At 43.8% G+C, this 15,356-nt stretch overlaps 1 protein-coding gene across 1 annotated transcript in view; it reads left to right on the top strand.

Moving 5' to 3' along the window:
• Nucleotides 1-15,356, top strand: part of LAMA3 (laminin subunit alpha 3) — a 263,227-nt gene that overhangs the window by 98,167 nt on the left and 149,704 nt on the right. The window contains exon 12 of the mRNA XM_073897993.1: nucleotides 710-844. Within this exon, the coding sequence (XP_073754094.1) occupies nucleotides 710-844 (135 nt within the window). The remainder of the gene's footprint in view (nucleotides 1-709; nucleotides 845-15,356) is intronic.

Genomic DNA, 15,356 nt, shown 5'->3' with positions numbered 1-15,356 from the left:
AAATAAAAAAAAAAAGTGTTGTGAAAGACCAGCGTAGTTACGATAGAGGAGAAGGAAGGAGGGAGCCTGCTCATGCAGATGGGTTGGGGAAGGTGTTCCTAGGAGCTGACTCTGAACTAAGACCTAAGGGACAAGAAAGAACCAGGAGAGCGCATTACAGGTGGAGGGAACAGCCAGAGCAAAGGTCCTGAGGCAGGGAAGTGCTGGTTGGAGGGATAGGAAGCAGCCTGGCTGCTGGGAAGGCCTTGTGCCTGGAGGGTTAAGCAAGACAACCCAAGCGTAGCCCCCCGAAAGCCACGGCTGGCACATAGTAGGGCTGAATTTATGTTGTTTCTTTTCTTCTAAAAAATGGTGGAAGGTAGAAATATGTTAATTATGGTCGTGAGATAGGAATCTATTAAATTGAAGTTTTACTGCATAAGGCTCTGATTTGGAAAAAAAAAGCAAAGTGTTTCCCCAGGGGTAGATGTTGAAAGATTGTAGCTGCTTTGCAAACGAATGCCCACCCTAGATGTTTCTTAATGGCATCCCAGACCTTTCCTTCATGTTTGTTTATTTCCCTTTAACGTGTAGTGTTCTTGGTCAAGAATGTCTAGAAGCCATAGATGACTCATTATCTATGTTTGCATGACAGACACCCGAGGGAAGGCAGGAACTGAGAAAGGAAGGAGCCTGGAGGCCCCCTTCTGAGAGTCCTTTCTCCTTGCAGGGTGTGACTGTGACTTGGAAGGTGTTCTCCCCCAAATATGTGATGCCTACGGAAGGTGCTTGTGCCGCCCTGGGGTCGAGGGCCCTCGGTGTGATGCCTGCCGCTTGGGTTTCTACTCATTCCCTATTTGCCAAGGTAAGGGGGCAGCACACAGCACAGTGGTCATCTGTCCCTTGAGATCAGTTTCCTCTTGAGGAAATGCGGAAGCACTTGCTGGCACAGCTGTGTGGCCTGCAGGTTAGCCAGGGAGCCCCTGGCTTATATATGCGTCTTACAGGTGACTGTCCCCCTACCTGGGCCATGTGACCTCCCTTCTTTTGTCTTTCCCACCCTACCCCTCCTCCTGCTCGGTGGTAAGCACATGGGCTCTGGAGCTTCCCTGGGTGGGAATCCTGACTCTGGAAGGGATGTGGTAGCTGAGCAGTGTTTAGGAGCCTGACAGGCAGAGGAGGAGAGGGGGCAGGATTCCAGGGAGATGGACCAGCCAGCATGAAACCACTCATTTCTCCCCACTACTTGTTCTGTGTCCTGGTAAGAGTCGCTGAAGGAGGTGGAGGGTGGGAAGAGGAGGTGTCTGACCCAGTCCCTAGAGCAAAAGAGGAATGTAGTGAGTGTTGGGTGAATGAGCAAATGAATGAATGAACTTGCCCAAGTGTTCCTCTGCCTCCTGATCCACAGCCTGCCGTTGTTCTTCCCCCAGCAGTGAAAGGGAGGGAAGAGAAGAAGAGAGGATTACCAGTCAGGGCTCAAGGCAGGAACTGAAAACTCCTCTAGGTGTTATAAACAGACAGGGACTTGCAATCGGTCCTTAGGTGCTCAGCTCAGTCGTTAAGGGCTGGAGGGCAGTCTCCAGGCAGGGCTTTCAAGGAGGCTCCCAATAGAAAGGCTGAGCATTAAGCCCGGATTGCAGCAGCACAGCTCCAGGACAGAAGGACCAGTCCTGCTGCCTCCACAGCCATCGCTTGGTCCCGGGGAAGCTAGTTGGGGCTCAGCTGCGGAAATGCTCAGTAGGTGCAGAAGGCAGCCTTCTCTTCACTTCCACCTTTCTAATCTTATTCGAGTACTAATTATTTGCAAAACCAAGTTGGCATCCAGACACCCAGAACCCAACTCCAGGAGAATCTGGAAAGTGCTGTTTGGAGCTTGCCAGCCCCTGAGCACAGTTGGAGGCTACAGTCAGTATTGAGCAATCTCATCTGCCACGTCAGTCACTAGAAAACCAGGGAGGCAGGTGCAGGCAGGGCCGACCCAACCCCAATCCTGGAGCTGGAGGCTAAAGTGATGAAACACCAGGTTCGTACTAGGTGTCCCTTGGGGCAGGTTGCTTAGCCCCTCTGTTTCTCAATTGCGTCGTAATCGTGCAGATTACAGACACACTGACTGTGAAGCTCTTAGTGCCTGGGAAGAACTCATTTGTATGGAAAAGGAAACGGCTCCCTTCTCCTCTTGGTCCCCTGTCACACTCTGTCCACAGACCTCTATCCTCTGCTCCCGCTGTCTCAGCCTTTGCCACTGGGAGCCACAGAAACTCTCCCTCAACCAGAGAAATTCACTATTAGTGGTTGGAGCGCCCAATACATTTCCCATGGAAATAATCAGTACGGGTGATGCTCATGTTCAAATTGTGTGAATCCTACTAGAGGCAAATTCTGTTCAACTGGCTCCACAGTGTTGCATGGTAACCTCGTCCTTGCTCCTGGTATTATTTCTGCGGAAAGATATCCCAAATCATGAAGTTTCGCGCACAAGTTGGGGATGATTACATTTCTATTTTAAGCTGGAGACCCCACGTGAGGAACCAGTGGGAGGGAGAGGGAGTGGAGACTCTCCATGTCAGATGTCCATGAGGGCCAAGCCCAGAGGAGCTCATGGTGGGAGAAGGCAAGATGATGAGCAGTGAAAATGAGGTCTTTTCACCAAAAGCTGGAGAAGGGTTGAGGCAGCCAGGTAGTTTATCTCACTCCCCTCCTGTAACAGGCAAGCATTTTCTTTAAATTTTTTATTGTTATGTTAATCACCATACATTACATCATTAGTTTTTGATGTAGTGTTCCATAATTCATTGAGGCAAGCATTTTCTAGCTGCTTTTTGTTTTGTCGACCACTCCCCCAATTATATTGTAGACGTAAGCTGTTTGGGGGCAAGGCGTGGACAGAATGTCTCATGTTAATTTTCTAATAATCTGCTGACATTCAGGTTAGTTCTGCTTCAGCTGCCATGCTTGTGACTGAAAGTATCCCAAAGGTTATCTTTTTTCCTCCTCCTTACCAGCCCCAACTCCAGCCTCATTCTGCTAGAATGAATTCCAAATATTCCAACCTAGTCATTCCCTTGAGCAAGGCTGTCACATTGTGCCTTTGTGTCTATGGATATAAAGGTGAGGAGTAATACATTAATTTTAAGAATGCTCTTTTTTCCACACTTCTTCACTACTAGAACTAATTCATTTTAAGACAGGTAGAAAATACAAAGGTGTATTCATGACAGAGCAGAGGAAGGTGGGACTTCCAGAATGGCAGAGTAGGGAGCTCAGTGGGACTCTCTCTCCAACAAAACAAAACTTTAGCTGGGAAATAATTTTTAATAATCATTTAAAATCTCTGGAAATTGTCCTAAGAGCAAATGAAGAAACATTTATTTAAGAAAATCTAAATATCAGTAAGATCAAGTCTGACATTTGAGCTCCGTTACCCCCTCCACCCCAACTGTGTGTTGTAGAAACTCTGCTGTGGGCATGGACAGCCAAGAAGATGGGGGTTCACTTTCTTCTAAATATCTGTTCTGGGGCTACAGTTTCACCCAAGGAGGGGCAGGCTGCTGGCATTTCTCATTGCCCCCTGGCTTGTGTTATAGAAGCTCTATTCCAGGTAGGCTCAGCAGAGAGGACCATGTCTTCTCTTTCTCCACCCAGCCCCACCTGTGTGGTGGAGACTCTACACCAAGCCCTGAAGGCTGAAAATACTAGAACCCGATCATCTGCACCCCAGCTAGCTCATAGAGTGGAGGTCCCAAGCTAGGAGAGGCAAGCTGAGATGACCAGGAGCTACCACTCCTATGCCCGATGCCTGCTCGTAGAGCATGGGTATCATGCCAGGAAAAGTGGGTCCTCATCTTCAAGTCTGGTGGTCCAGGGGCTCGGCACAGCCTGGAGGACAGGGAAGTCGTAATGATAAAGAGTTCGGAAGCTCTGTCTGAGGGAATTATTTTAACAGAAGGGGCCAGAGGGTGTTGCAGAAAACATTGTAGATCCTGGTGTGGAGCAATTACGAGGAGGCTGGTAGCTCTGGTATAAGCAGGATGGCAGAGCAGCGGGAAGTTTAGTAGAGAGAATCAGAGGAAGTTCAGCCAAGAAGAGCCCTTCTGATGTCACAGATAAGTCTGCAGGTTGGGAAGGTTGTGTGCATGTGCTAGATTGCACCTCTTCAGGAGGAGTCCAATCAGACGGGGGAAGACTCAGAAATGTCCCCATGCTGCGCACAAATCCATTACCTTAGGGTCGTAGTCACACTGGCAGAAGGGGTTTAAGCACAACCTCTAACCAAACATTGACCAAATAAGCTGCTCTGACACAGGGTAACTCCTAAGGAGTCAGGCTTAAAAAGGCTAACTTAGTCATCGATGGTTATGTAGAACTGTGTGGTGCTCAAGGCTGTGCCCTCTCAGGAGTGACCAGAGAGGAAAAATCGAAACTAGTAGTCCCTGGCTGAATGTAAGGGAAAAATGTGAATTCTCCACACTGTGGTAGCAGCCTCCAAGCTATACACATATGTAATGGGAAAGGGTAAAAATCTGACCGGCCAAGCAGGTTCAAGCACAACGTTCAACCAATCAGTTGCTTGTGTGGATCCAGGGGTGCCGCTGGGGTAGCCAGGCCAGCAGATAAACACAAGGGGGAATGTCTGAGTGGGAACATCAGAGGCTGGACATTGGAGGGGAAGCAGAACTTGCAAAACTAATTCATCCATATCATTAAACAACCAACCAACTAAGCAAACAAAGAACAATTCCTGTGGTAGCCAGTGTTTTATATGTCACCTAGAATGTCCAGTTTTCAAAAATAAAAAGAGAGATATGCAAAGAATCAGGGAAGTATGACCCATACACAGGTGAAAAGCAGGCAATAGAAACAGCTTCTGAATAGGCTCAGATGGTAGATTTAGCTGTGACCAAAATAGCTGTTATAAATATGTACAAAGAGGTAATGGAAACTATGCTTAATGAATTAAAGGAAAGTATAATGATAATGTCTAATCAAATGGAGAATATCAATGAAGAGATAGACACTATATAAAAGAACCAAATGGAAATTCTGGAGTTGAAAAGTAAAATTGAAATGAAGAATTCACCAAAGTGATTCGGTAGTAGATTTGAGCCAGCAGAAGAATCAGCAAACTTGATGACAGATCAATAGAGATTATTCAGTCTGAAAAACAGAGAAAAGAAGAATGAAGATAAATGGACAGAGCCTCAGAGAAACAGGAGACACCAAAGTGCACTAACATCCATGTAATGGGAGTACTGGAAGGAGAGGATGGAGGAAGGGCCAGAAAACATAGTCTAAGAAATAATGGCAGAAAACTCCCCAAATCTAATGAAAAACAATCTACACACTGAAGAAGTTTAATGAATTCCAAGTAGGATATCTGCAAAGAGAGCCATACTCAGACTTCATGGTTTAAATGTTGGAAGACAGAAAAAAGTCTTACAAGAGCAAAAGAAAAATGACTCAGTCCACGCCAGGGAATCTGTTAGAATGCTACCCGATTTCTCATCTGAAACAATGCAGGCTACAAGGCAGTGGGGCCACACAGTCTAAGAACTGAAAGTAAAATTTGGTCAACCAAGAATTTTATATCCATCAAAATTATCTTTCAAAATGAAATCCAAATAAAGATATTCCCAGATGAACAAAAAGAGAGAATTTGAGGGTAGCCTACTTGCCTTATAAGAAATAGTAAAGGAGGTTCTTCAAGGCTGAAAGCAGGTGATACCAGACAGTAGTTGGAGTCCACCTGCAAGTATAGAGTGTTGGTAAAGGTAATGAGGTAGGTGTAGTGGTCTGCTTGAACTTCCGTAACAGGATACTACAGACTGTGTGGCCCAAACAACAGTCATTCATTTTCTCATGGTTTTGGAGGCTAGAATTCTAAGATCAGGGTGCTAGAAAATTGATTTCTGGGCGGGGCACCAGTGTGGCTCAGTGGGTGGAGCCGAGGACTCTTGATTTCAGCTCCAGTTGTGATCTCAGGGTTGTGGGATCAAGTCCCACCTCCAGCTCCGAGCTCAGCATGAAGTCTGCTTGAGAGTCTCTCTCCCTCTGCCCCTCCCCATACTCTTGTGTGTGGGTGCATGCTCTCTCTCTCTCTCTAAAAAAAAAGAAAGAAAGAAAGAAAGAAAATTGATTTCTGGTGAGTACTCTTCCTGGCTTGCAGACAGCTGCCTTCTCCTTGTATTGTCACATGTTCTTTCCTCTCTGTGTGGGCAGAAAAAAAGAGAGAGAGAAATCTCTGTTATTTCTGCCTTTCTTAAAAGAATAGCGGTCCTGTAGGATTAGGACCCCACCTTTATGATCTCATTTAACCTTAATTACCCCCTTAAAGGTCCTATATTCAATTACAGTCACAACAGCAGTTAGAGCTTCAATATATGAATTTGGGAGGCACATAATTCAATCCACAATAGTAAGTATTACAAAATATAGTATAATTGCATATTTTTTATCCTTTCTTGTCTTGATTGATTTTAAAAGAAATTGCACAAGACTGTACACACACACACATACACGTATGTCTGTTAGGTGGGCCTATAACATACATAGCATATATATACATAAACACACGTGTGTGTGTGTATGCCTATCCCATACAGAAATGTAATATGTTTAACAATAATAGCACAGAGGAGATGGGTGAGAACGAAGTTACGGATTAGAATAAGGAAGTGACATCACATCTATGGCAGGAAATGAAGAGAACCAGAAGGGATAAATAAGAAAGTTTATTAAGATACTCTATACATATGTATGTTCTCTCTTTTCTTCTATTGGCTTCTTTAGAAGATATAGATTATATAAATAAGTATAACAATGTATTGTTGGGTTTTGACGTATTTAGACATAATACGTCTAGCAGTAACAGCACAAAAACAGAGAAAGAATGGAGTTATGTAGGAGTAAGGTCTATATTGTCACTGGAACTAAGTTAGTATAAATCTGAAGTTGATGCTTTGAAGATGTATTTTGCAACTTTTAGAGCAACCACTAAGACAATAACAAAAAATTAAAAACATTGAAGTAAAATGTGATGCTAGAAAATATTCATTTAATACAAAAGAAGGCAATAAAAGGGGAATAGCAAAACAAAAAGATATGAAACATGTAGAAAACAAAATGCAAAATGGCAGAAGTAAACCCAACTGTATCAATAACAACATTAAATGTGAGTGGATTCTACAGCATACCATATACCAATATTAAGCCCAGTGGATCAAAAGCCCAGATATATGAGCTTATTAGCCTGTAAAGCTCCTAGAAGAAAGCATAGATGTAAATCTTTGTGACTTTAGGTTAGGCAATAATTTTTTAGATTTGACACCAAAAGCACAGGCAACAAAAGAAAAAAAACAGATACTGGACTTTAAAAACCTTTGTGTTTCAAAGGACACTATCAAGAAAGTGAAAAAACAACCCATTGAATGGAGGAAAGTATGTGCAAATCATGTGTCTGATAAGGCACAGATATATAGTATCAAGAATATCTAAAGAGCTCTTACAACATTCTAATTAAAAGACAACCTAATTAAAAAATGGACAGAATATTTGAATAAATAGTTCTCCAAAGAAGATCTACGGTGGACCAATAAGCACGTGAAAAGATGTTCCACATCATCAGTTATTAGGTAAATGCAAATTAAAAGCACAATGAAATATCATTTCCTATCCACTATAAAGGCAGGCTGTAACAAAGGTTGGCAAGGATGTGGGGAAATTTGAGCCCTCCTACAGTGCTAGTGGGAATGCACGACGATACAGCCATTTTGCAAACAGTTTTGCTATTTCTCAAAATGTTAAGCCTAGGGTTACCGTATGATCCAGGAAATCTACTCCTAGGTATATATCCAAAGGCAATGAGAATACACAACCACACAGTAGCTTGTATACCAATGTCTGTAGCAGCATTAGTCAGAGTAGCCAAGAAGGGGAGACAAACTACATGTTCATGAGCTGATGAATGGATAAATAAAATGTAGTTTCTCCATATTATGGAATATTATTGGGAAAAAAAAGAAAGAAGTATGGATACATGCCACAACTTGGATGAACCTTGAAAACATGATGCTAAGTGAAAGAAGCTAGTCACAGAAGACCACATATTGCATGATTCCATTATATGAAATGTCAAGAACAGACAAATTCATAGAGACAGGAAGTAGATTAGTGGTTGCTTAGGGCTGGGATGGAGGTGGGTGGGGTGGCGGAGATGGGGCAATGGGGATTGACTGATAATGAGTATGGGGTTTCTTTTGGGGGGGCAAAAATGATTCTAAAATTAGATCATGCTGAGGGTTGCACAACCTTTTGAATACATTAAAAAACATTGTACATTTTAAATGGATAAATTGTATGGTATATGAATAGTATCTCAATAAACCTCTTTTTCAAAAAGATAAGGGTGGGGGAATCCAGCACATGAAAGCAGGGTATTGCCTCTCCAGACACACATCAGCCTTATCTCTCTGGAAATTTGCACCCATCTCTCCTGGTATCTTATTTACAACAGTGATAAAATGATATGCATTAGAATTTTGGAGTTAAAAGAAATTGAAATTACCTATTTTACTAACCTGAGATGCAGGGAAAGCTAGGTAGTTGCAGGGTGATGAGTAACACCACATTTCTTGACCCTCACCCCGGTGTACCTTTAGGAATTATATTCTCTTCCTTCACATCTGCAGCAGCTAGAGGTCCCAGGACCTCAAAAAGCATGAAGACTATGCTTCTCAGACTGCATTTTTCACACTGCAGGTCACCATCAGTGCACGGAGAAATCAATTCAGTGAGTATGGACCAGCATTAAAATGAAATAGAATAGAATAGAATAAAATAGAATAGAATAGAATATGCATTCTAAGCAGTAAAGAATTGTTTTGCAAATTTCTTGTTGTTCATAGTTATCTCCTATAATAATAAATATCATTGTTTCTACATCTTTATCATCTGTCAATCTCTGTGTATGTTTATTGGGTTACAGTGTAAAATTTATTTCTTTTTAAAAATTTTTTAAATTTATTTTTATTTTTTTAAATTATGTTATTTTAGTCACCATACAGTACATCATAAAATTTATTTCTTACTGTGGATGTAGCTAAAAAAAAATTTGAAAGCTACCGTGTTATGTAATCCTGGAGGATTTTGTCTATGATTCTGAGTAGTTGGTCACTTTTCTTTAATTCTACTCTTTGGTTTTGTGGCTTCAGACTTTCAAATAGTTACTGTCTGAAAATCATGGAGTATTTGGGTGAATTTAGGATCCCTCTTTCACCTGGAAACTGTTGCTCAGTAGATTGCAGCAATCATCTGATTCTGTTTCACTTGGGCCAGTTTACATTGCATAATTCCTTCCTAAACCTGTTCAGGGGCCAAGCAACCACTCTGTCTTATTTTTTATACTTTCTCTATAAGACAGGAGTAAGGACCAAAGGGCATGAGGAACTCATCTGAGATGCATCCCCTGTTTCATCTTTAATCCATAGTCTTTCTTTACTCTTCTGCCTTAAACCCAGGAAGGAGGGAGAATATAAATGTTAATGTCCTGAGATTTGACCTTAAACTGGGTTTTGACTTAATGATTGCTCCCTTACCTAAGAGAGTGCTGAAAAGCTCTAGAACTTGCTAGCGTATTCATGTAGGTGCAGGGGGACAATCATCAGCACTGAGTGAAGTAGAAAAGAGCCACGGGTTTAGTTACAGCAGCTGTGCTTTTTCAATACATGAATTATATGACATTCAGTTGCACCTTAATATGGCTTAATCTGCAGTTTCTTTAAAGGGACGCCATGATTGTGATTTGCTTATAGGAGCTGTGATTATTTTTAATGCTCTGCCTATTGAAACATGGATTTCTATAATAAACCTCAAACTCTGGTCATTTTTTTTTCTTATTTATTTATTTATTTGAGAGAGAGAGAGAGAGAGAGCATGAGAGGGGGAGGATCAGAGGGAGAAGCAGACTCCCCGCCGAGCAGGGAGCCCGATGCGTGACTCATTCCCGGGACTCCAGGATCATGACCTGAGCCGAAGGCAGTCGCTTAACAAACTGAGCCACCGAGGCGTCCCTGGTCATTTTTTTTTCCACTTAAAAAAAAGATGACTTTTTAAATATATGCCCTCATTCTTTGAACTGCAGTACAGTATTATTCCATCTAGATGGAATTTGTTTATCTGGCTCATGCATCTGGAGCTAAAATGAGAGAACGGGGCAATAAGACCCCTCAGCCCCCAATTGCCTCTGTAAAGTGAAAAAGGACACTTCCAAAGATCCGCACTAAAATCCATGCATTTCACTACTAGAAGAATCCCATAGGCCCTCTCTACCTATGTCTCTCTCTCTTTCTCTCTCTCTTTTTTTAAATAATTGTGCTAAGTTTGGTTGTTTTCTAAGCCACACCCATGGTGAATTAGAAACATAAAATTAGAAGGGAGGGGAAAATTGCTAAGGCAACACACTGACAGTAAGGGAGGAAACCAAAGCAGACATGAAACTGAAGCAGTATAGCAGCTTGGGACCATTTGGTGAAGAGCAGATAATCCTCCTCAACTCAGGAGGTACAGAGGATGTCACTGTTAGAATAAGGAAATGAATACCATAATAATGGCTCTGGATCATGGTGTAGTAGTGAAATTATGTCTGAATATGTGTTTCAGGAGGAAGGAAGATACATCATACATTTTGGTAAGAGCACTATTTGGTAAGAGTACTTTTAAAATGAGAATATTTTGGTGGTTGATGAGTCAATTTTGACTCCATAGTTTCATGTGACAGAAAATGTAACCTAACCTGGCTTAAGGCAAAAAGAATTTATTTGTTGTAATTGAATAGTTCTGGGCATATTTGGTTTCAGGAACAGGTTGATCCTCAGAAGATGTTGGCAGGGTCTGTTTTTCTCCATCTCTCAAGCCTGCTGTCTTGTAGATTGGCTTCATTTTGAGGTCTCAGGTGGTGGTAAGATGGTAGCTGACACTTCTTAGACATACTAGACATACGTCGCTATGGACTGAATTGTGTCCCCTTCAAATTCATATGTTGAAGCCCTAATCTCCAAGGGGACTGTTTTTGGAGTAAGGAAGTAATTAAGGTTACATGAGGTCAAAGGTTGGACCATTGATCTGACAGGGTTAGTGTCGTTCTAAGAAGTGACACCAGTGAGTTTTACAGACACTCTCTCTGCCATGTGAGGGCACAGGAGGAAGGCGGTTGTCCAAAAGCCGGGAAGAGAGTGCCCAGGAACCGAATCTGCTGGCAGCTGGTACCTTGCTCTTGGACTTCCCAACCTCTGGAACAGTGAGAATGTTCAAGCCTATGGTATTTTATTACAGCAGCCTGACCAGACTGACATTCATCCTTCCAGGTTCAAGTCTAGGGAAAAAGAGCATGCATTCCTCCAGGCCAAGTCTGTTCTGACTGGATCATGTGCCCGTTCCTGAACCAAGCCCATGGCCGTGGCATTCTGTGCTCTGACTGGCCAAGCCCGAGTCTCCCCACATCCAGGGAACCACAGTGAAGTCCATAGTCTGAACAGTACGGTGGAGGAAGGAGAAGAACTGCTCCACCCTCACCTCCATCCCGCCACCGCAAAATCAGGATGCCGTAATCAAAACAGGGTGGCAGAACTGTGTGTTGCTAAAATCATCAGCAATCGGAGAAAACCTAGTTCCCCAAAGTGACCAGTCCTATAAGAGATTAGGAATACCTATGAGGTTTAACTGTAGCATCTTTCTTTCCTAAGAAGATGACACCTGATAAGAAAACTCTTCGATCAGCCACTGTGCATAATGCCACATTCCTTGTTTAAATGATAGAGTCTGGATTTAAGAAAAATAAGAATGTATCTTCTCATTTATATTTTTGGTACAGCTGGTTTGGAGCTCTGCTTCCAAAGGTCAACTAAAGTCATCTGAGCTCACTGGCCAAAAGGCAGGCCAGGGAAACACAAGACTGAGAAGGTGTGCCAAGGGCTGCAGAGTGGGGCCGGGGGAGAGCAGCAGGTGCTCCCTGGCTCCCTGGGTGACTGTGTGCGGCCGGTCTCTTTTGGGTTCTGGCTGTGGTTCAAAGTCATGGCTCAAGTGGAAGGAAAGGCCCACATAATGAGGCAGAGGGGCAGGTTCATTGTGTACACTAGTCCCATGCCCTTGCGGGAGAAAGTGTTGTTCAGGCTTTGGAACTCCAGCAGGGGGATGAGGGGGGAGCAGATCACCTCAAGTCCTGTCTCAGTGGACCCTGCCAGAGCACATCCAGCCTCAGAGGAGCCTACCACCCCTGTTTGCCAAGTTTTGCAGGAAATGCATCATCCACCGTATCCCTGGCATGGTGTAAGCGTGTACCTTGAAGCTTGTGGTTCCATTTGGACTGCTAGGTTCTGGAAGAATTCTGTCTGTGATAGTCTCTCTTCTCTTGCTCTTTCCTTTTTCTAACAGCTTTTGTGATCTTTTACAATTTTCCCTTGGGGGCGGCTTTGAGGCTAGTGCCTGAGACTCAGACTCACTGAAATCTGAGCTTAGTCTAACAGTGAGATCCAACACAGTATTTTTAATCTCTGTTTTTTTTTTTTTTCTTAAGACAAAACTGATTGCTTGGCCACTGAATTTTAGAATAAAATCAACATGACCCCAAATGCTACATCAGATGGTCCAGTATATTCTAGCCAAAAAAATGTTCTTATGGCTTTGCTCTATATTGTTTCAAAGATTTAAAAAATCTTGAGGAGGAATTTTAAAACCCTTCTAAGTTGTTCTTGCCAACAGCGGTTCTGCATTCATGTTTCGCATTAACTTAATTTGCTCCAGACCTCTCTAAATACAGTGCCATATTCTTATTTTAATTTCAACTCACGCAAGTGCCCTGCAGTTTTCTTTTTCATAGGGGAAAGTCGAATCATAGATAGGAGACCCCATTGGAGAATTGTCTATATGTATTTAAAACTTGTGTTTACATTGATATCTGGTTCACCTCTTTCTCTTCAATTACAGCATACAACTATAATTCTCTCAGTTAACTTGGTCATTTGGGGGGTTTGCTCCCCCCTTTTCCTCCTCCCACCACACCCCCAGCTTTTCCTCTTCCCTCCATCCCTCATTCCTGTTTTCCTCTCCCTCATGCTTCTCCTCCCTCTCCCTTCCTTTCCTGGTACAGTTTGCTGGCAGGAACTAGTCAGCACTGAGAACAGAGGCTAGGAGGGTGTGGGTTGTGGAAACAAGTGGTTCTCCCATGCCTTGGAACCGAAGGGGTGCTAAGTGGAGCTGCCCCCAAACCTCAACCACACTGACCTGACCCGGGGCCAGGAACTGTCCCTGTTGGAGTTTGCTGTAGTCCTTGGGTTGTGGTGACAGATCTTTCCTTAGAAAACTATAAATAGGTTGCCAGTGCAAGACTAACCTCCTACCTGTCAGCATAGTCCCATGAATCAGACAAACCAAACAAGAGAAGAGGCCAGATGGGCCCAGCTAATGATGGATGCTGCTGCAGGGAAGGTTTATGGCTCAGGATGCTCCCGGGAGACCCCTCCCCACTTTCCCAAGAAGGGAGACAAAACCCTAGGGCTGGGTGTGGGGAGAAGTCTGAAGCCACGTTCAGTGCCATTGGGTCTTGAACTGGTCCTTCACTTTGTAATTCAGTTTTTGTCTAGGAGAACATCGAGGTGGTTGGTTGGAAGAAACCTGAGAATTTTCTGTAGATTGAATCTGCCCGATGCCCAGGTAACCAGAAAGGTGGGTGGTAGTAGGTGCTGTGTTACCAGCTGCCGGCTTTGTGGCTTTGACTGGAGAAGGTGCCAGCCTGCTTTTCCAACAGAAGGGAAAGCTCCAAAGTCCTGGGCAGCATCTGCATCCCGGAAGCAATAAGGAGCAATGTTTACCTTGTGATTTACATGGTGTCTGTGGAGCCTCATCTCATCCGATGAGCTTCTTTACTGATGGAGAAGAGGACGGCATTACTCATACAATACCTGTCTCTTGGCAGTGCTGCAGGATTCAGTAAGGGAATGCATGCCCGCACAGGGTGGACCTGGGGAAGATTTCAGTAGTTACGTGTTCTTTCAGTGAACAAATAGGAACATATACTGGGACCAGGGCTGCATGTGATGCTGGAAGACATTGGGGAGCATAACAGGCACACTCCTTGTCCCTTTGGAGCTTGACTGTCCTTAGTTTGTATACTCTTTGGGGGTAAAAATGTCTTAAAGCTGAAACAATGAGGAGGTGGCGAGAGGTAAAAATACTCCAGAAACTTCAAAGGACCTGGACTGACACAAAGAGCAGCATGAGAGTGTTTGTAAGACATTATAGCATTTCCAGGAGGGAGGAGGGGCTACCAGTGTTGAAGTTTGGGTTTGGAATTTGGCAGCTGTCCCTGCTAGCTGGATTGAAGTGAGACGTGTGATGCCAGATGGAGGAATTTGTGATTTAAAACAATGTACGGGCCTTTAAGGCTGGGTCTTTGTTTTCACCTCTGGAGGGTAACTGTGTTTCCTGAGGACAACGTCTGTGGCCCGAGGAGCCAGGGACCATGTCCCCCACATTATGCTGGTTGGAGCTGCCACGGCTGGGCTGGTTAGGGCACTGGGCCAGTGTTTTTGTATTCACTTTACTTTAAGACAGAAATAGCAGAAAGAGCTTATGTTAATCAGGGCTCTCCAGAGAAACAGAACCAATAGGATGTAGGTGTGTGTGTGTGTGTGTGTGTGTATGGGGAGAGATTTATTTTAAGGAATTGGCTTACATGATTGTGGGGGCTGGCGAGTCTAAAATCTGCAGGGCACGCTGGTGGGCTGAAGACCCAGGGAAGAACTGATGTTGCAAGCTCAAATCCGAGGGCAGAGTTCCTTCTTCCTTGGGACCCTCTGTCTTTCTCTTAAGGCTTTCAGCTGATTGGATGAGGTCTTACCCTCATTGTGGAAGGCGATCTGCTTGACTCAAGGTCAACTGATTGAAATATTAATTATATCTTAAAAGAGGAAACAATGTTCACAGCAATATCTAGATTGATGCTGGCCACACATCTGAGCCTCATAGTGTAGCCAAGTTGGCATTATAAAAATTAACTATCACAGCACCCAAGAATGCTTCCTCAATAATGTGCCCCTTGGTGGGGACATGATCTCTGCAGATAGGCCCCGGTGGGGGGTGGTGGGTAACAAGGGGCTGTGAAAGAACTCTGACCCAGAAGGCAGTAGGAGATCGGAGGCCTTGTCCTGCTATTTGCCAAGAGCCGGCTGAGTGGCATTGGGCATGAGTCTTCATTTCTCTTACAGCTTCTTGGCAGTGGTGGGGGCGGGGGAGGTGCTTCATACTATGTCAATAACTCCCTGGCCCCTCTTCTGGGTTTTGAGCTCTCTGAGTCAGGGAATGTGTGTTTTTCCTAATTACCTCCACCC

Source organism: Callorhinus ursinus, unplaced genomic scaffold (genome assembly GCF_003265705.2).
Source record: "Callorhinus ursinus isolate GAN/ISIS: 27379988/994484 unplaced genomic scaffold, GSC_fseal_2.0 scaffold11, whole genome shotgun sequence".
NCBI lineage: Eukaryota > Metazoa > Chordata > Mammalia > Carnivora > Otariidae > Callorhinus > Callorhinus ursinus.
Note: the sequence above shows the minus strand (reverse complement) of the source record. Positions and strands in the feature narration are given on the sequence as shown.